The following is a 20,186-nucleotide window of genomic DNA, read 5'->3' on the forward strand; positions in this document are numbered from 1 at the left end:
GGCACGTAAAACCCCATAATTTACTTTTTCTTCCTGTGTGTGTGGGGCGGGGGAGGGAATGGGAAGACAATGAATCCTTTATTTTCTCTTTTCGGAGAGGCCAGTGAATGAATGGGGCCTAAATGTTCCTGTCGAGGGAACCGAAAGCCGCAGACAAATAACTTGCTTATCCGGTAAGAATATCGCCCCGCTTTCCGTTGAGCAAAGTATACACGTATCCGCGTAATGCTGACGATGCACGTAAGCTTCTGCGTTGCAGTTGAGTAACGGGTTCAGTGACCGCCCAGTCGTGTACAAATTGGTTTGGGAGTGAGCAAATCCCATGGAAATGAGCGGCCTTATACGCTGGCTTGTCGTTATGCGCGAGCTTGTCGCATCTCTGCAGCTTGCTTTGCAGACGACGCATTTATTCGTGTCCCCTTTGTGTTCCCCTACTTTGAGTATTCGAGGAGAACACCTGCGCCATGTCCACGCACAAAAAACAGCTCTGTGCATGCACAAAGTACAGCTTGTTTGGTGCGCCTTGATTGTTTTCTGGAAGCCGTAGTTTTTTCGCTTTCAAGCCCTGTCGTTGCTACGCATTGGAACGGCAGTTTGGTCAGGTGATTTATACAGTTACGATTGCCAAGCGCGGAGTTGAGGTGTTTATTTTTACGGGAACGCCATCTTGGCTGCGCCGTTGCCTATTCTGCTGCACTGCAACGTGTATCTGAAGAATACGCGCATCTCTGAAGGCCGGGACACGTAGAGCGTTTTTACGGCGGCAAGTCTGCGATTTTCGCCCGACGGCGCGTATTCGACGCCCGGCGTCGAGAAAAAACGCCCGCCGCCGCAGATCAGGAGCCGCCAGATATTTGACGCGCGTCGTCGGACGTTGCCGGAAGCAGCCAGCAAGGGCAGCCAATCATGGCTCACTGACCGACGCCTCCGTCACTTCCGTCTTCCTCGCCGGCACATGCTTTTCGCGCGCGCTCTTCTCGCGGGCTTGACACTTTGTGTTAGCGACACGGCCATGGCTTCAAAGGCAGCTCGCGTGGAATTTAATGATAAGCTTATCTGCGCGTTGCAGAAGCATCCCATACTATGGGATAGTGGAAGGGTCGAATATAAAGATTATAAAGACGGAGACTCGTCTGTACGTCAGTCTTTTACGATTGCGCACAGCGTCGTCATACCGCTTATTTCCAACGCAATCTCTCCGCTAAACAGGCACAAAATATACTGATACGTTATTAAAAGCAACTTACGGAGCGAGTTTTAGACAGTTTTATAGTTTTTCTTATGTATTTCGTTGTTGTAAAAGAAGAGCAAAAGTCTATAAAATTTATTTGTGCATTTCATGCTGAGTAAAGCAGTTTTGCCTTGTCTGGCCTCATTGAGGCGGCACCCGCCGCTGTTTCGCCCCATGTATCCCCAGCCGGCGGAAGTTGGGCGACACGCCGCCGCCGCGTTTTCTGCTGTGCGAAATTCGTCGAGAAAGACGCTCCATGTATCCCGGCCTTAATTCATTTCACTTTCCTGTCTCTTAAGATCTCCATCGCAGTTACGATGCTGAACGGATTACCAAGCCTTGTTGCCCGAGCTTCCTCACCACGTCGTGTCGTGCTCACAGGCGCACTTGGCAGATGACTCGCAATCGGCAGCAACGTCAGTTGGCAGCTCCCAGCGCGGAGCGCGGCTCAGCCGCTTGCATGCATGCGACCTCTCCCGACTGTTCCGAGCAAAGCGACGCGGCAAACACTTGCTGCCCTCTTCAGTTTGTCACGCGTGCCTATTTGTCACTCCTTTCACTCCGCTCGGGTTAAAGAAATCGAATTTTCGTCGGCTTTTTTTTTCCCGGGTAGTTCGGAGGACCGCAGAAGAGCAACCCGCGCATGTAAAGAAAGCTCGTATATGAGGCCCGAATGGAGAGGCGCTTTGGGGGTCCCCCAGTGAGCAAAAGGGGAGACGGGTAAACGATCCACTGGGACCAGAATAGAGGCCGATCAGAGAGCTCTCCGCGCAACCACAGCAGCGGCCAATCCGTACACACAGGCAAAGCTTTCTCTGTATTCACGCCTGCATCTGGAGCATGAACGGGGCACGCGTCAAAGGAGCTGTCGCCCTGTCTCGGCCTGTCTCTGCAGCCGGGGCTGTAATGCGCCGGCATGCAGCGGCGGCTGCAAGTATGCGTACACGCCAGCCATATACGCACACACGCGCCCGGCTCGTGCTAGGCCCAACGTCGTCGGAAGCCCCCACCGTACGTGGCGTAATCGGATTACGGCCCGCGACGTCTGGTCGTCGCATAATGGCAGCGAGTCGGCGCGTGGGGCGACGCGAGGATAAAAGCGACTCGAGCCCGGGCCCGTCCGCCGCCGCATCTTCCACTGCTGCGGCGACGGGCACGAACGTGCGGTCTCTCTCGTCCGATTGATGTGTATACGTATATAATAAGCTCTCCGTCGCTTCGCGGTTCCGGTAATCGGCCCTTTGCATACCGCTTTTGTCGTCTTTTCCGGCTAACGGTTTCTCGTTCAGACGGAGTCTTTGTTGGGTTTTTTTCCCGCTGTGACTGAACTGTCAACGTGACGCCCAGAGCTCCCCGATCAGCTCCGGTGCGATTGCCCGATGTGCACGCGTCATAAATATACGCGCATGCGTGGACGTTTCGTTGCGGACAAGGTACCCAAAATCTATAGCTTTGCCTTGCGAAATATTCCAGGACACTCGCAGGTCTTTCTTTAGCTATACGAAGTTTCTTTCTATTGTTTGGTTGGGGGATCGACGGGAATGTGGGTTGTCGGTTTAAAAATTATCGGGTTTTACATGGCAGAACTACCATATGATTATGAGGCACGCCGTAGTGATGGACTCAGGACTAATTTTGACCACCTGGGATTCCTTAACATACACCCAATCCACGGGGCGTGGGTGTTCTTACATTTCGCCTGGATTGACACACGGCCGCCGCGGCCGGGATTTCATCCCGCGCCCTCGGGCTTAGCAGACAAAACACCAAAGCCGTGGTACTACGCCACCACGGTGGGTGTGGCGTTAGATCGCGCAGTACGACATTGAGCGCCGATATAAAATACTTTTCTCTTATTGGTATCCCTTGCTCACATCGCTTAAGGTGATCGACCTGCCTTAAAGTTATTAATAATCATCTCGTGGTCTTCCACTTGCGCTTTTCTCTTTATCGAACTTGTCAGCATTTTTGTAAGCGAGGCACTGAGCATCGCTGGGCGTGTCGTGAGACAAGGCCAACTGATAGAAGGCTGTTCGACGCGAGATTCGCGGACGGAGCCGTAGCTTGAAAGGAAGCGAAGGTTCTGAAAACGTTTTGCAACGATCACGAAAAAGAAACTCCCTAAACTCCCTCAGAATCATTCAAGCTGGTTGGTATGCTTGATATCCGGTGAGTTCGACAAAAACACATCTCCCTTTTCGTGTAAATCTTTAAAGGCTCCGTGCCAAGAATCGATTTCAAGTGCACAAAGCACATTGCTGCCGCCTTCATGGCCGCGCTACGCGGTTTAGGAAACGCGCGAACCTGCATCCGGTGATCGAGCTACGCAAAAGTTGGAGCGTTTGCGAGAACGCGCGTCCACACGCACGCACACCACGGCGCGAATCGCCAGTCTGAACGCGCCCCGATGGCTCGAATCTCGCACCGTGCATCCGGTCATCTCTCTCTCTCTCTCTCTCTCTCTCTCTCATTTCTTAGTTCAACGTCTCGCTTCTTGAGGAACGCTCGAGAAGCCGATTGCAACGCCTGTCCTAGAATTTCGGCCGCTTATTCACTTCTGGCTCTGGGTCTTTCTTTCCTCATTCCCATTCACTCACCCTGTTTTCTGTATGTTGTAAAGCGTCGCGATTGCTGGCCCGCGTACCTTGTGAGCCCTGGAAAGGCACATGCGTGCGTGTTCGAATGCCTTCGCATAACGCTGTATATACGTGGTGCATATCTGTATTGGCGAGCTGCTCGCGGAGATTGGAGCAGCTCCTATAGACCTATATCGAGGGAACCAGCCAGTGGGGTGCGGGTGGGGGGACACGAGGCGAGATATCGGCCTTTAAAAAATTCATCCCGGCACTCCTAAGCGGCGGGCGCTACCTCGCGGGCAACGCGCGTAATAGCGCCGTAAAAGACGCAGCAACATGCCATAAAGCTGCCTCGACAGCTCTACTGCGCGGCGTGCGCGTATATAGATTCCGCGCGCGCGTGTGAGAGGTGGAGAGGGCGTGAGGAAACAATTTGTGTTCGGCCAACGTATGCGCCACATGCGCCGTGTACATAGTATATACATACATCTATAGGTGTATCGGTGGCTGGCCTTGCGTATGAGCCACGATATAAAAAGAGGGAGTGAAAGTAACGGCGAGGAAGAGACCAAGCCGGGCAGGCTCGCGTGCTCCTCGGCTTCCGTTATACGTCCTTATTCTTCCGGCGTTTGCAGGAGCGAGCTGAAGGAAATGGCGGAAAGGAAGCTGAGAGTGGAAACGGACGGGAGAGGGAGATAGCGCGCGTAGGCACCACGGGACTGAATGGAGGGAGCAGAAGAAAGGCCGTCCCGACGACGTTCATTGCGTCATTTGGTTGTGGGAATACGTGCTGCGGAGCGCGCGCTGCTGGCGTCGGCCGGGACGCTCTGTTGCCGACCAGAATAGCAGACGCAGCGGCTGCCATATTTTTTTTTCTTCTTCGTAGCTCACGCAGCTGGAGCTTTTTAGAGGAGGTTGAACGTGGCGGCGTGTCGTGCTGCGCTTGGAGTTACCGCCCCGCTGGTCGCGTCTCTCTCTTTCTTTTTTCTCTTGCTCCCCGTTAGCCGCCCCTGCCTTCGCTGGCTACTTCTTTGGTGGGCGAGCCTCTTGGACCCGCGGTTGTGCATGTCGGAGCAGGCGAGCGCTTTCGAACGAACCGAGACGCGTGTGAGGGGGCGAGGCACAAAACGCACGCGTGCGCGGCGGCACGCGTGCGCGGCGGCTCGCGCGGTGGATGCGCGTGAGGACAAGGAGCGGAAAATGATGCGGATGTCGCGGAAGAGGAGAAGCGAGATGGCAGCACAAGCGGTGCGCATGGGAGCAGGGCGCGCGTCCGCACAATGGCCTTTGCAAACGGCGGGACATCTTGGGCGAGAAATGAGACCGTCCTTTGGCCGAGTCGCCCACGCTTCCTCTTCGCTAAGCTTTATCCGCTGTTGCGTCGCCTTTTCTTGTTTCTTTCCTTCTTTTTTTATTTTACTGTGTTTCGTTATTTTTCTTTATTTCGTTTTTCACGTTTGTTTTCATGTTTGTTTTGCCGACAAGCCCGGTTGGCATTTCGGCGTCTTGGAAAACACGCGTTAGTGTTTGTCATATTCATCGACCGGTGCTCTTACCTGTCTGGCGAAGACTCCAGTCCTGAGGTTGTTGTTTTTCTCTGCATAAATGGCACATGCCCGCCGTCAGGGATCGGCCTAGAATTGGGCGTTTTGGAGAAAGTGGATAAAAAAGGTTTAAAAATGTAAAAATACTAGGGGCAGATGAACTCTGCTCTGAGGCTTTATACCGCGGGGTCAGTAACTTCTTGTTTCACTGCCCTTTTCTCTGTGCCTCTTCATCTTTGCATATATGATGATGATGATGATGATGATGATGATGATGATGATATATGCCTGTATGAAGTTGCGCAAATAAAACATGAAATCGTTTCAAACAACTAGTTCTTTATTTTTAATTATTTATTTATTTATTTTGTTCAGTATCTGTTCCAGCATCTGGGAGGAAATGTTTACCGTTGTCTAATGTTAGGGTAGGATACACGTTGTAAGGACAAAACTCGTCGCTTTAAGTGGTATCGTTTATTTTTTATTTAATTTTTCTTTGTGAGAATATTTGGGCCATATATCAAAGCAGTGTTTGGCGCAGTGCGCTAATTACGTACTCTTGCTTCTATGTCCATCCCGACTGGACACGCTCCGACAACCGCCTCAAATAATTAGGCAGCAAACTGTTTCGATAAAAAGCTGCTGGCAGCCCTGAGGCAACCTGGCTTCTAATAAATCTACAGGGTCAATGTCCTCTATGCGATTATGTATCGGGCGTCTCTTTGTTGCCGTATAAGGTCTTCGCGGTGGCGGTTGTAGCGATTTCGAGTGTGTCTTGTTTGGTATTTCGAATCTTGATAGACCCACGAGGTTGATTAAAAATTCGCGTGCATTTGAACTCTGATGACTTTGCATTCACGCAAACGAAGATATGGCAGTTTGAGGGCGCACCATCTGTTGCTGGCAGTCGGTTGGAGTTACATGCTTATCTTTTGCGCGTTCGGTACCCGTCACAAAAGAAAGAGAGAAAGCTAGAAAGCGTTTATAAATGTAGAAGGAAGGATTTCATTTAGTGCATGGCGATAAAAAGAGGAATTTATGGGAAGCAGCGTGTGACACAATTGGCTGCTTGCTTTCTCTTCTTTGGTGCGACCAGGTTGCTAACCTGTACCTGTGCATTCATTTGGCTCACGCGGCTAATAACGCCGCCATAAAGTTAGTACAAAGGAGGAGTATTTTGTTTTCATTAGTGCTTAGCTCGGAACGGAAACTAGCCGGCTTAGATTGTTGCATGGGCGTGCGGGCGGGATGACTGTATAAATAGTGCATGCGTACCGCTCCGCGCGTGCATCGAACTTATATGTGCATCCTGTTTTGCGGCCAATATTCATGTGCGCGATTATAGTGAGACAGAGCCAGGCAAATGTATACTACATGTATCGATTGCTCGGTGCGTTGTCCGAATGGCAGCGCTCTGCAGTGCCCGACGTTGGCGGCATGTTTGCCGTTTCCTGCCTGCTTTTGGTACACCCGACTCGCAGATGCGCGCATGTGCCACCATCGGCATGTTATAAAAATATATCTTTTAAAACTTGGCAATTTGTTCATTCGGATCGATGCGGGTTCACCGGCCCCGTTGCGTCGTGTATATTCTTTCAAAAATAATGAGCAGCCGCATAACTAGCTGCCCGCAGAGTGCGGTCTTCTGTACAGTTATTGGCCTTATTGCTCCGTATCTCCGGGGGGGTGGGGGGGGGAGGGAGGGAGGAGAAAGAAAAATGGCATTTCCCCTGAAACGAAAGAGCACCGAGAACGTCAAAATAATTTTAGCGTTGCTTCTAGCCTGTCGTCGATCGCTTCCAAGGCGGTGCCTGCGTCATGAAACGTGGCTATCGTTCTCTATGACTACATATATATACGATCCCTCTGTCAGCATGAAACCTCCGTATACAACTCTCTTAATTAGTGCGAGAACGCTTCTGCAGCGCTAACAGATGGATCGCACGCGTCTAGGGGCTTCACGTCAGGAATTATATGGCTGCAGCGCCGTTTTTTTGTCGGGGGGAGGATAATTTATTATATATATGACAGGCAGAGCGGTCGGCCTCAGCTAATACACTCGAGTTCGTCCGCTCCTATATGCGTATAATCCACATACATCTCTCGTAACTGATTTTTCCACCGTGTGGTGCACACTCTTCGGCCAAATATGTCACCTCATGCCTCGCAAAGCAGCATTCGGTGCCTTCCGCGGTGGTGCCATATTGAGGGCAGTCGCAAAACACGTGTTGCAGAGCCTCGAGCATTTGGCAGTTTTCACAGTTTGGTCGGAATGTGTGCACGTCACCGTCCTGTTATTGATTGCGCCATTGTGTGAACTTGTCGAAAGGCTGAACAGGTTTGTTTCTGTTCAGCCTTTCGTTCAGTAGCTTTCAAGCTTTTCCTGTCCTAGAATTGGGAACATTGAGAACACATGACCACGACCAAGACAGGAAACAACTGAACAGTACGAACACACTGCGGCCTGTACGCGTATGCGACGTATGGCGCTGCTCTCATTTCATAGGCGACTGAACTTGTTAATCAGCGACTTTTATCCAAACGGCTGAGTCGGATGTAGGATTTGAGTTTATGTTCGATTTTTGTGTTGAGTAAGCTTAAAAACTCTGTTGCTATGCCATTGTTTCTTGTCTGAAGTATGCGGGGCTTGTGAATTCTATTGAACAATAAAAGTACTACATTATTTGAAAAGGACGAGACCGATATGTTCAATTCGTATTCAGTTTAAGCGATGTGTGTGCTTAAACTGAATGCTGAAAAAGAAAAGGAAAAGAAAACGACCGCTGGGAGGTATTGTGTAAGAGTCCACCTAGTGGACTATCCATTTCGGCCGCTGCTCATTAGCTAGGGCCGCTCTTCTTCTCCTCTCTCGTACAGCTGCATCCAATCAGCAGCGGCAGAAATGGACAGTCCACTAGGTGAACTCTTACAGAATACCCCCCCCCCCCCCCCCTCCTGGTAATCGGGCCGTTTCGGCCAGCGACAAACCACACTCGCTAGTTTGAAGCCATCGGGACGCCCACGGCTGCATCGTTCGTAGCTGCAGCATGCATATGTTAGTCGCCGGCGCGTGCGCGTACGCGTGCCCCGTGCCATACGCATTGCGTTTTGTGGCGTGCATTCACGCACGCGTTACTGAACGGGCGATGCAGGCTGGCAAAGGCCACCACATCGAACGGGCACGCGCAGTCTACCCTGCAGCGGGCGCGCCACTTGTATGCGTACCGCTTCCTCTTCTTGCCTACATTTGAGGCCCAGGAAAGCTGAAGGGAAAAACAGAGGGAATTGCATAGTGTAGTGCGAAAGCCTGCATGCATAGTAGCAAGGAAAAAAAAAGCAGAAAGAAAAAGAGGAAAGTTGGCACGAGCTCTAATTTTAATGATACCCACTCCCCCCCTCTCTCGTGACGTTCATCTTCCGGGTGCGCTCTGGCCGTGGCTGTCGTCCCCTTCCCTCTCTCGCCTTAAGTCCTTTACGCATGTGCGGTTCGGGTACGTAGATGCGCAGCGTGAGACTCATCTCTCTACCCCCATCCCTCCTCCTGCCATCTTATATATATATAGTTCTTTCTCGCATGTGCGCTATTTGTTGATGACGCTCCCTGTGCGTCTGTTCTTTTGCATTTTCGTACTTATCGTGGCCGTCACGCTGTTTGAACGTTGCGGCAGCTGCATCACCGCGACGCGTTCGCTCGGGACGCTCTCCCTCTCCGAAGCTGGCGACCTTTTTTAGAGCCGTGCACCCCCCCCCCCCCCCCCCCCTCGTCAGCGTGCCGTGGCGTGCGCCAGGCTTACGGTCCACGGATGAGCATGTAAAACGCGCTCTCACCGCTGATGGAACTCATTGAGGCTTCCGAATCAGTTTCTTTCTCTCTCTCCCCTCACTTTATTTTTACTGTTTTTCTTCGAGGGACGATGGAAAAGACCTCACGTAAGCCTACCAGTTGCTGTTTATTCTCTTACGGTCTTGATGATGTTACCAGCAACGAGCGCGCTGCTTCACTAAAGCCGCCGGTGGCAACGACGCGTGCTTTTACACGGATTACATGTGCACACACACACACACACACCAAGTGGGGTTCGCTGGGATAAGTATGCACCTCAAAGGTGCAGCCTCCGTGGAGATCTATAACACCGTTCTGAGTGCATTTGGAAGAGGTTGATTGAGATCGAGATAATAATGTATTTAATGATGGCTCGATGCCTATTGCGGAGGTGAGTAAGGAAATGAAGGACTAGTTATAAGTGTGACTCGCCGTAAAAGCTTCGCGTAGGCGAAGCTCGATATTGAGTTAACTGTGTTAAGATGTCACTGCCTTAGGCCGCGGATAACTTCAGCCCTTTGCATTCTCACACGATTAGAGTTACCTGAAATATTAGCGCTGCGCCTTGTTTTGTGGGGAAATGTTCTCGGTACGAGGAGTTGGAAAGAGAAGTTTGCGTAGCAAGCTGTAATAAGGAATGCCAAACGGAGTCAAACATACCTCTAATTTCCTCGGCGAGTGTGTGCTGTAAATTTTGAGCACTTTGGTTGATGGAAGGTCGGCTGGGAAGTTTCTGTCATTTGTCCAAATGCTCTCGATTGGAAGCAATGACTGTTTCAGACGGTTAGGAGTTACCCAAAGAGTGTTCCTCTAACGTGCTCTTCCTCTTTTTTATTTTTTAGATCCAGGGATGAACGGTGACCTCTCGAACGACACACAAGACAGTGCAACTAGTCAAGACACGGGCGACCTGGGTCAGGATGAAGACAGTATGGACTCCGAGAAAGCCCTCAATCTCGTAAGTAAATTAGCTTGGCAGCTCTTCATTTATAACTATTTTTCCTTGTTGTTGTGCAGCTTTTTTTATCTAAAAGGCGTCCAAGCTGCATGGCCCTAGCTGTTAAATTTCTTTTAGTTATGTTTAATAGTGATTTGCCCGCAATCGCTTCATGCGTTGTGGCAGTAGTACATTTTCAATGAAATCTCGCTGTGAATTTGTTACGCCACATGGGAAGCGAGTCGGTACGCTAGCAGTGACATGTTCTGAATACGCTGAAATAACAAAACGGTGCTGCGTTTGACTCCATTCACCGGTCGTGTCTGCACTCTCAGCTTCAAGGGCAACTGGAAATATTTCACTGCAGCTGTGGAAGTGAGATAGTACCCTATGCGTAATCTCGTCGTTCCTTCTGACGTTATTGGTGGGGCTTGCTCATCGTACGCTTTTGGGCAGGAGACCGCCACTTCTAACCTTAAAGGTCACGCCGTCGGAATGCGAGAATGAGACATTTGCGTTTGGCTACGTTTCACGGATATCATTTTCCCTCCTTTACTTGTGGGCGTGTGTCTCGGTTCAGGAAAAATTAGGGGAACCGAGGGGATAGTTACAACCGCGTGAAAATAACAGGCGATGAAGTCAGGTGAATCATAGGGGAAATTATGTTTTGTTTTAATTAAAATGTACAAATATTATGGAAGAGAGCAATTACAATGGATGAGAAGAACTTGCTGCGGGTGGAAGCAGAACCCACATCTGCTGCATTACACGTGCAATGATCTGATATCGATTGAGTGTGCGTTTTTGTATGTTTTCTAACCCTGCGAGTGTTAGCCAGCGTCGTTCATAGCCATGGTGGCGAATGTGGAACATTCTTTCAACCCCAAACGTCGCGTCGAATGCGAACTTTAGCAGCAGGCAGCTGGCCAGTAAACCCTCTATGCTATAGCTCATGAGCCTGTGAAAATCCAGGGATAAAGGGAGCCGAGCGGCTCGTCCCCCCTCCTCCCCCCTTCTTTAGATGTACTAAAATGCTCCTATTATTACGGGGAAGAATCTTTATAGGGTCGCCTCGTGGTTGCTAAAAGCAGTACTTTTTCGAAATATTTACCTCCCGATACATCTAGAAATGAAGGAAATTACCTTCGTCTGGTTCTTGAAACATTATTTGTTCTTCTGCCACCTTTCACTAAGAGAGAGAGAAAACAAGGGTAGGAAAGGCAGGGAGGTAAACCAGAACAGCATCCGGTTTGCTACCCTACACTGGGGGTGGGGGAAAGGGGAATAGAAAGAGGATGAAAGGGAGAGAGTAACCACTGAGTACGTGTAGGAGGGACACTATACACAAGGACACTATAAACGGTCTGTTAAGTTCGTGCACTTCAAGTACCGCACTAGTGCACGAATCGCTTTTCGAGCCAGTGACGGGTGTGGCCACGGTCCGAGTATCTTTGACTCGGTGAAAGGCCTCGAGTCCAGTCTGCGTAAGGTTGCCCGCAGAGAGAGGCGTTGGACATCGTAGCGAGGGCAGGTACACAATAGGTGCTCGATGGTCTCCTCGCACCCACAGGAGTCGCACATCGGGCTCTCGGCCATTCCCATACGGTAGGAGTATGCGTTCGTGAACGCCACTCCCAGCCACAAGCGACACAACAAGGTTGCTTCGCCGCGGGAAAGGCTAGATGGCAGTTGTAGCCGTAGCGTGGGGTCCAGTTTACGTAATCTGCAATTGAAGCCACTTGAAATCCAGAGATCTTGGGACTTCTTGCGCGCAAGTTGGCGAAGTTCTCTGGCAGCGTCCGACCTCGCCAAAGGTGTTGGACGCGTCTTGGTATCTTCGTGGGCACACCGGGCAGCCTCGTCAGCTAGGTTGTTGCCGACGATACCACAGTGAGCAGGAATCCACTGAAATATAATGTGGTTTAAATTCATTGTTAGTTGAGCAGCCTGGCTCCAACCGAATTCAACTAGATGGCTCACGTTACCTCGTATTGAGAGTGAATGGCCGCTTTTTGGCAGGCCCTTCCCGCTCCGTTACTTTCAAGGCCGCGTAGGTGGCGCTTCGACCCTGGGGAACGTGAGAAGCAGAAACTTTATTCGCGATCACGCAGATATTCACGCGGATGCCTTTCTCTGAAAGCAAGAATAACGCCGCTTGATCGAACCAGTGCTCGCCACTTTACAGTTTTGTTCGCGCATGCGCAGCAACTTCCACCGCCAACCTTCTGAGAGCGGCGCTGGTTCACGCGATTTGCAGTGAGAGAAAAAAAAAAAGAGAGAAAATTTGTGGTGTTTTGGGGCTGCTGGTATACTGGGAAAGAACGACAAGAAGCTGCTCCCGCCAGGATTTTTGGCACTTCTTTGCGAAGAAAGCTGTTATAGCAGGGCAAAACACTTATCGAGCCGACAAGACGCGATATTATACACAGTGTTCCTGGAGAATGCTGTAACCGCAGTCAGGGACCCTATAGGTTACTTCCTGCTTATCGTGTGCGCTCCGAGGGCGATATATAGATGCCTCAATGGCGCCAGGGCGAATGTGCCCGTGTGCGGCACGCATCGCGCGCCGGCGCCGAAATGAGAGAGATAAGAGAGGAATAAGAGAGAACACATCCAAGGATGATATATACGCGAATCGAGCTGACCGTGCAGGAGACGCCGTGGGCGGGCGCGCTTCCGTCAACGGCGGTCGCGGTCTGCACGCCCGGGTCATTGCATGGAGCGAGGAGGGGACGCGAACTCCCTCGAGTACAGTAGTAGTATAGTAATATGCAATACTACTAGCATTTACTACCACTGGTATATATACGAACATCGTAGTGTTGCATGGTTGAAAAGTCAACGTTTTCTCTAGCGCATCGCATTCATGTGAACAGCGGTAATGCGCTAGGCGCATCACATTAATTGCGCCAGGTGAGGGTAGATTTGCGGGCGCGCGTCGACTCGCGCGTGTAGCGCTAGGTTCTCGCGAGAGTTGATGCTATACATGTAAACGGCGTCGCATCGCCTTTCCCGAATGCACTTGGAAATGCGATACGCTACTTTCACGTACGTTCGTGTAAACGCGGCTTATATATGTCTTCTCTGGCGTGTACCGAATTAACTCTCACGATATGAGATGGCTGTGTTGCTGTTGCGGAAGCGTGATTTACTAATAAACCTTAACGTTAGACTTTATCCTTAGTGCCCTTTCAATAATTATTTGCTTGGGAGTTAGGGGAAGAACGAGAGAGTCAACCGGCAATTGCCACAGTGGTAGTCTTAACGAAAAATCCGCACAGTTGTTAGGCGAGCGCTGTAGCACTTATCTGGTGTCATGGCTTAGCATCTTGCTTGTAGTCTAACCGACGTAGTGCTATCAGTTACTATGGACTTATACAGGATGTCCAAATTATCACGCACCAAGATTTAAAAATATGCAAACGCCACGTAGCTGGACAGAACCAAGGTAATGTTGTTTGCCGTCGCTTGGAGATACTCAGATTATTTTTTGCATTCCGCCTAATCGCATAACTAGTCTCGATTAATCAAATTCTCATATGTTATAATTAAATTAAAATTGTTAATGAAACAATTGTGGAGCAACATGAAAAACTCATGATAGAGCGTTCTGTTGCTCGATGCGTGTTACATAAAAGTGTTTTTCCGAGCGTGAAAGAAGCCCGCGAACGCATGCAAAGTGCCTCGAGCGGCAAGTCCGTGGTAATATTGCGTGTATTCGCGTGCGTCTTTCACACTCGGAAAAACACCTCTATGCAGCACGTATTAAGCAGCATAAAGTTGTATCGGGCGTTTTTCATGTTGCGCTACAATTTTATCATGGACACTTTTCATCCAATTATAATATTTGAGAAGTTGATTAATTAGTTAAGACTAATTATGTAATTAGGCGGAATGCAAAACATAATTTGAGTATCTCCAAGCGACGCAGGCAACATTACCTCGGTTTTGTTCAGGTACCTGGCATTTGCACATTTTAAAATTTTGGTGCATGATAGTTGGGACAGTGTAACTGTTCGATTCATGTACAGGTATATGTAGGAATCGTACTGGCACCTTTGATGCCTTGGATGCAGCATTTGCTTGCGATGACACAGTCGTCAGAAACGTTCGAGCGACTACAATCCTATACCATCCAGCGGTAAAAAAAAAAAAAAAAAAAAAAAAAAAATGAATCGCCATCCCAGTCCTGCGAAAGCGGATGTCCAGTGAAGCTGTTGCAATAAGGCCACTACTACAACTGCTAAGCGGGATATGCAATGCTTAATTTATGGTTCCGATGCTTCTTTTGAACTTGTTCTTTATTGAAACGTTGTGCTGCGTGTTCTATGGGTGGTTTCAATGAATGTATGCATTTGTTCGCTTCACTTTGCTGAGTGCTTGTTGCCTCTGCCTTACCGGGGTATGACCCATTGAATTTTATTACTTGATTACAGGGATATGAGCCATTGCATTCTTGCTTGCTTACTGGGTATATGAGCCATTGATGATGATGATATACGCTTGTCTTGAGCTTGTTCGTTATTGACACGTACGCTGTTCTGTACGTTGTACGCGTGATTCCAATGGATGTATACGCGCTGTTCGCTCCACTTTGCTGAGTGCTTGTAGTCTCTGCATTACGAGTGGGATGATTCGTTACATATATTTCTTGCTTGGAAGGGGGGGAGGGGGGGGGGGCTGAGCTATTGCAAATAATGATTTCTGCTCATGGACGGACACGAAAAATGCCGACCACCGAGTGGCAAGAGCTTTGTTGTAAAAACATAACCTTTCGTCTGGGCCTGTAGTTGGTTACGTTGCAGTTTTGAGGAAAGAATAACCATGTAAGTCGCCATGGGGCTCCAGATGAGCGCTGTTCCTCCTTGCTAATGCCAGCGGAAATGATTGCTTTTTTTTTCATTCTTTCTTTTTAGCTAATTTCTCTGTTTCGTAAAGGTTCAGCGCTCCGTTTTGAAGTGACAGACCAGAAATGGAAAGAAATGAACTGCGCAGGGAGCCTGCATATGCACATTATTTCAAACGAGCCAACTTGTAGCTAACGGTTTTGGAATTTTCCATTCCGGCAACGTCATTTGGCGTCGTCTGCATTCGAGCTCATTATCCGTCCGGTTAGCATATCGCAGGCCTTCCACGCTCCGGACCGCATGTGTGCGCGCCTGCTGTTGTGGGACAAATGAGCAAAACAATGCGCGCTCTACTTTACTGCGAACATGCCTCGGCTCTGGCCATAGGCAATATCTTCTACATCCGACTCCGTCATGTTGTGTTTTTCACTCGCTTTCGGAGTAATTCATCTTATTTTTCTTTCGTGACTGCGCCGCTCGCAAGCGAGTGTTTTCCCTTTCGCGGCGTTTCGAATCGCTGCGCCTCGTCTATAAACATTCCACGATATAATTACATGTCAGACCACGCCAGATTGAAATGTTTGAATTCAGGCCACATCATCTTCCCCCGAAATGATCTCACGCCGCGAGGGGCGAGCTCAGTTTCGAATGCGTCGGGCGACGCAAATCCAGTGTCACCGCTTTGACTTGGCCATCCCGGGAAAAAGAGAACTAAGCAAAACAAGAAAACACAATTACCGCTCTATTAAGCTCATCACTTGGTCGGGCTTGTATGCGCGGCCTGTGCCTCGGCGTTTGCGGCGAGTGAGCACGTTTACGGGCAACGATGATTCAGCGCGAGTTTGGCGTCTCGCGTCGTTTTTTCCTCCTGGGTTGCGCTTTGTTTGGAGTGCCGCTCCCGAGAGAGCCAGTGTGGTTTGTTTTGGGAAACGGTTGTTAACCCAAACTCGCTCTGTTCGCGCACCGCATCTGATCTGGCGCGAACCTTTGCGCCACTTGGAATGCTGTGATGCCGCACCGAAAGGTATGATTTGCTGTTGCGCGTGTAGCCGCGCGTACCATGGATACACGGGGCTTTTACGTGTTTCGACAAGCGCTGAGGCATAATGCAGTTTTCTTTCGATGGGGTGTTGTACCTTTCAGCGCGCGCACTTGCACCATGGCCTGGCTTCATGTTTCTGCTTTTAATGTTTGTGTCTACGAACAACATGCGCATGCAAAACAAAAGTGGGTTGCGTTTTCCGCGTAATGAACGCACACAGATGGGCGTTGTGTGCGTGTGGGCGTTAGTGTGTGTGTGTGGGTGGGGATGGGCGAGAGAAGCGTGCGTATGTGACCTATATAGCGAACGTGTTCGCGATAACGAAAGGATTGTATTACTTTTTTTTTCACAATAGGAGTCTATCGACGCTCCAGTTTCTTTCTCGATTCTATGGCGCCTTGCATTGCATATTTTGTCACTTGCGCGAAGCTTTTTACCCGTTGACAAATTTACCTATGCCTAGTGTGGAATATTTTAGCGTAGCATTAGCATATATAGTTACCGTTTCCCCTACCGATGCCTCTTGCGGCAGCAGCGTTGTCGCGGCTTTACTGCGCATGCGCGGTTGAGGGGGATGCGGTAACGGTAGAATGGTAATGTTATGGTAAAATGCTGCGCGCGCGCGCTAACGCTTCGTTCGGGTAGCCCAGGATTTTTGCACGACCTTTTGAGGAATAAATTTAATCCGCGCGTTTCTTTGGACGGTCGGTGCGATGGATTTCTGGCGCAGAGGTTGAATTGATGACGTCCGTAGCTCTTACACGTCTATTTGGAGCCTAGCGGGGAAATGATACAAACGATTAGAGTGCATTCCTTTCTCGATATCTGGAGCTCGTAAGACACCCCTGCGCGTCGCCGGCTTGTGCGCGCCGTTGCGCCTTCAGTGCTCGCTGTTGGCCCAGTGCCGAAAATTTAGTGTTTTCAAGGATTAGTCGGAAGACAGGATAAAACACTGCAACGAGCCTCTGTAGTGGTGGAACGCCCAGAGCCCAAACGCCATAGCGATTCTCCTATTAACCCTCCCTCCTTCGTTCGTTCGTTCGAAGTACTTCTGGTAAACGAAGGCGTTGTAGAAATGAGTGGGAAACGACGATTCATTGCGAACTAAAAAAAAAAAATATGTCAGTGAAGCAATACATAACATAACACTACTCACAAAAGGCATGGTAAATTGCAGTCTTAAAAGTTTTGCTGTCGGTGACAGCGGCAACGGAGGCGGGAAGGCGGTTTCATTCAAGGATTGTTTTACGGCACACTCACTTGATACTCCGGAAAAAAAAAGAAAATGTCGGGTGCACAGGGTGCCGCTTTTTCACAGTGTCGACCACATACCCATACTGAGAGATTAGCCAAAAATGGGAACACACCCGCTAGCACATATCGAATGGCTAAATCACAGAAAACAAACAAATCAAGGACGCCGTTGAATATAGTGCGCTATTTCGTTAAGAGCTAGGTGTGCTTTAGAGATGCCTATGTGCCGACATTGTTCGTGCAGGCTTTATGTAGGATTTTTTCTGTTATTATTATTATTACAACACAACAGAGTTTCGCTTACTCGCACTATACTTTGGTGGTCAGCATACATGGTTTATACGACGAGCCTTTTTTGGTGGTGCTAGCATTCGGAGCACGTGTAAGCTTCGTAAATTTATCCACAAATGTATCCGGCGAGGAAACGGCGACGAACGCCTAGAGGGCTAGAAGAGACGAAGAAAGATTCGCTTTAATGAGCTTATCGTATGCCGCAAACTCATGTACCCTCCGTACATCGAGCGCAGTATAGTGTCTCCATTGTTTTAAATAAATGCGAGACGTAGAAATTATGCCGCTAAGCATGCCTCCAAACCAACTTGAAATAAATCTGTTGCGCAAGCAAAATTCCATGTGACGTTCTGACGTTTCTGCTGCATGCAGCTGTCGCTTTGAATATCCTGCGGATTGCGCTGAACTGGCGCTGTCTTCTCTCATATTGGCATTCATGTAATAACGTTTCTGACGCATATTTTCCTCGCTGTTTAGTTTAATTTTTTTCCCGCTCCTACGCGAAATGCCGAAGCCGACATATCGTGTCGCTGCGAGCTTCCCCATTTGTTTCCCCAATCAAACCAACGTTGGTGGTGCGCCCACTGTCGAAGGACCCTAAATTCTTTGTTTTCTGGTAACGGATCTTGTAAAAAAAAAAAAAAGTCAAAACCTCAGGGCACACTATTTCATACTTGTGAACACTTAGGAATCATATAGGCCTGTGCTATCACGTGTTCTATACAACGTCATATGTACCCGCCGCAGTAGTCGCCAGTGTCCGCCCCTCTTTCCACTATGGCGTATTTTATAGCTGTATGTTTGATATTTTGCTTCAAGCGTAGGCAAGTTAGCTGCAACCGGGGGTGGGGAAAGGGGTAGTGTCTATCTGCACTAAACACATTCGTCCCCGCGCGCGTTTCCGCCAGATCAAGAAGTCGGCGCGGTCGGGCCTCTTCCACGAGATGGACGACGAGCAGCTGGAAGCGAAGGTGGCGCCGGGCAGCGGCGGCGGCAAGGCGTCGGCGGCGGCGGCCAACGGCCAGGCAGGACCCATGGCCGGCATGCTGGCGGCGGCCTCGACTCCGACGCCCGCCGTGCCCCCGTCCGCGCTCGTGACCACCACGGCGGCCGCGGCACTGGCCGCGGCAGCCGCCGCCGGACAGCTCTCGCTCAACCAGGTATGTTGCACGTCGCGCCAACCGAGTGCCAGTTTGGGCCGGTTGGTGCCTGTGCATGTGCTCGGGTGAAGAAACGGCGCTTATAAAATATGTCCACGTGCGAGACGACACACACCAGGTGGCGCTGAGACCTGCGGCAGCGAGATCGGGACGCCTTGGAACACGCACCTATAAAGCGAGATATAAGAAGGAAGAAGAAGTATGTGCTTGCTGCGGTAAAGCTAGGGAAACGATGGAGCATGTTTTATTAGAATGTGAAGACATCTGCCCAGCGGTCGATTTAGGCATCACTGGCCTCCTTGAAGCCCTTGGGTTCAGCGAGAGCAGGGGAAAAGTAAACATGTCCGCAATAGAGATTAGTAAGAGGCGATTGGAACATCGGTGGAAGAAAAGTAGGGAAATGAGAAAAAAACGGAGACTTACAGAAGCAAAGTTCACAATAGGGGGTCAGGGAATTTGGTTGTGGGAATTCATCATGTTTTTTTTTTTCCTTTTTCTTTTTTTAACCTAGGTAGGACATTAGGCAGTATAATAGCAAGAGCTTGGTGGCGCAACCCACCGCCACGTTCCAAAGGGGACGCTCATAACATCCATCCATCCAGCAAGCCTTAGATATTTTTGCTCAAAAAAGGAGTTCTCATACCTAAAGTGTGATATGTAAATTTTTTCTGCTCAGCTGCACCTGGTGATGCCCGCATATACAAGGGGATCATCTTTAAGTTTTACGGAATGCTTAAGATACCCTGTTGCGGATAACATAAGTCTAATCCTTGAGGTGGATAGTTCGGAGAGGCGGACATTACTTGTACGCGAAATAAAAACACATATTCAACTAATTAACAAGACATTCACTAATTATCTTCTGAATGAATTAGTTTACGGCACATATTGCAATTTATGAATTGTAGCCGGTGAGTTTGCAAGGCGCACGTACCACTTGAGATGAATTTCTAGAATGACGCCAGCTTGGAGATTGTGTCGTTGCACTCGCCCTTCAAAATATACTGTTGTTCCACTTACTTTTATTTATTTATTTATTTATTTATTTATTTATTTATTTATTTATTTATTCATTCATTCATTCATTTATTTATTACATGTGAGAAAAAGAACGAATACAAAAGCAATGCAACTTACGCAATGATCAGAAAAAAATCAAAGCTACAACTAAATAAGATTGAAAATACACTGAAGGAATATAACTTGACATACATTAGAACAGTATTATATGGAGCTCAAGGCGTCAGAATAAAGGCAATACGCACATACGAGCACTTGCAACCGTTCTCGCGAGAAACAAAGGCAACAACTACCAGAGGTGTATTGATAAACGAGCGAACTTTGCAGAATACTGAAAATAGTAAATAAGGAAGATATGAAATGTATCAAACCAAATTCATGTGTAAAAAAAATAAAACAACGTAGTAACGAGGTTTGCTAACATAGCGATACGCTAACATTAAAGACACATGTGTTCAATG

General features: G+C 49.1%; 1 protein-coding gene across 2 annotated transcripts in view; it reads left to right on the forward strand.

Annotated features, from left to right (window-relative positions):
• LOC126531486 (uncharacterized) overlaps window positions 1-20,186 on the forward strand; it is a 152,987-nt gene that overhangs the window by 120,202 nt on the left and 12,599 nt on the right. For both annotated transcript variants that reach the window (XM_055071195.1, XM_050179020.2), the window contains 2 exons: window positions 10,017-10,132; window positions 18,454-18,705. In XM_055071195.1, the coding sequence (XP_054927170.1) occupies window positions 10,017-10,132; window positions 18,454-18,705 (368 nt within the window). The remainder of the gene's footprint in view (window positions 1-10,016; window positions 10,133-18,453; window positions 18,706-20,186) is intronic.

Source organism: Dermacentor andersoni, chromosome 5 (genome assembly GCF_023375885.2).
Source record: "Dermacentor andersoni chromosome 5, qqDerAnde1_hic_scaffold, whole genome shotgun sequence".
NCBI classification, from domain to species: domain Eukaryota; kingdom Metazoa; phylum Arthropoda; class Arachnida; order Ixodida; family Ixodidae; genus Dermacentor; species Dermacentor andersoni.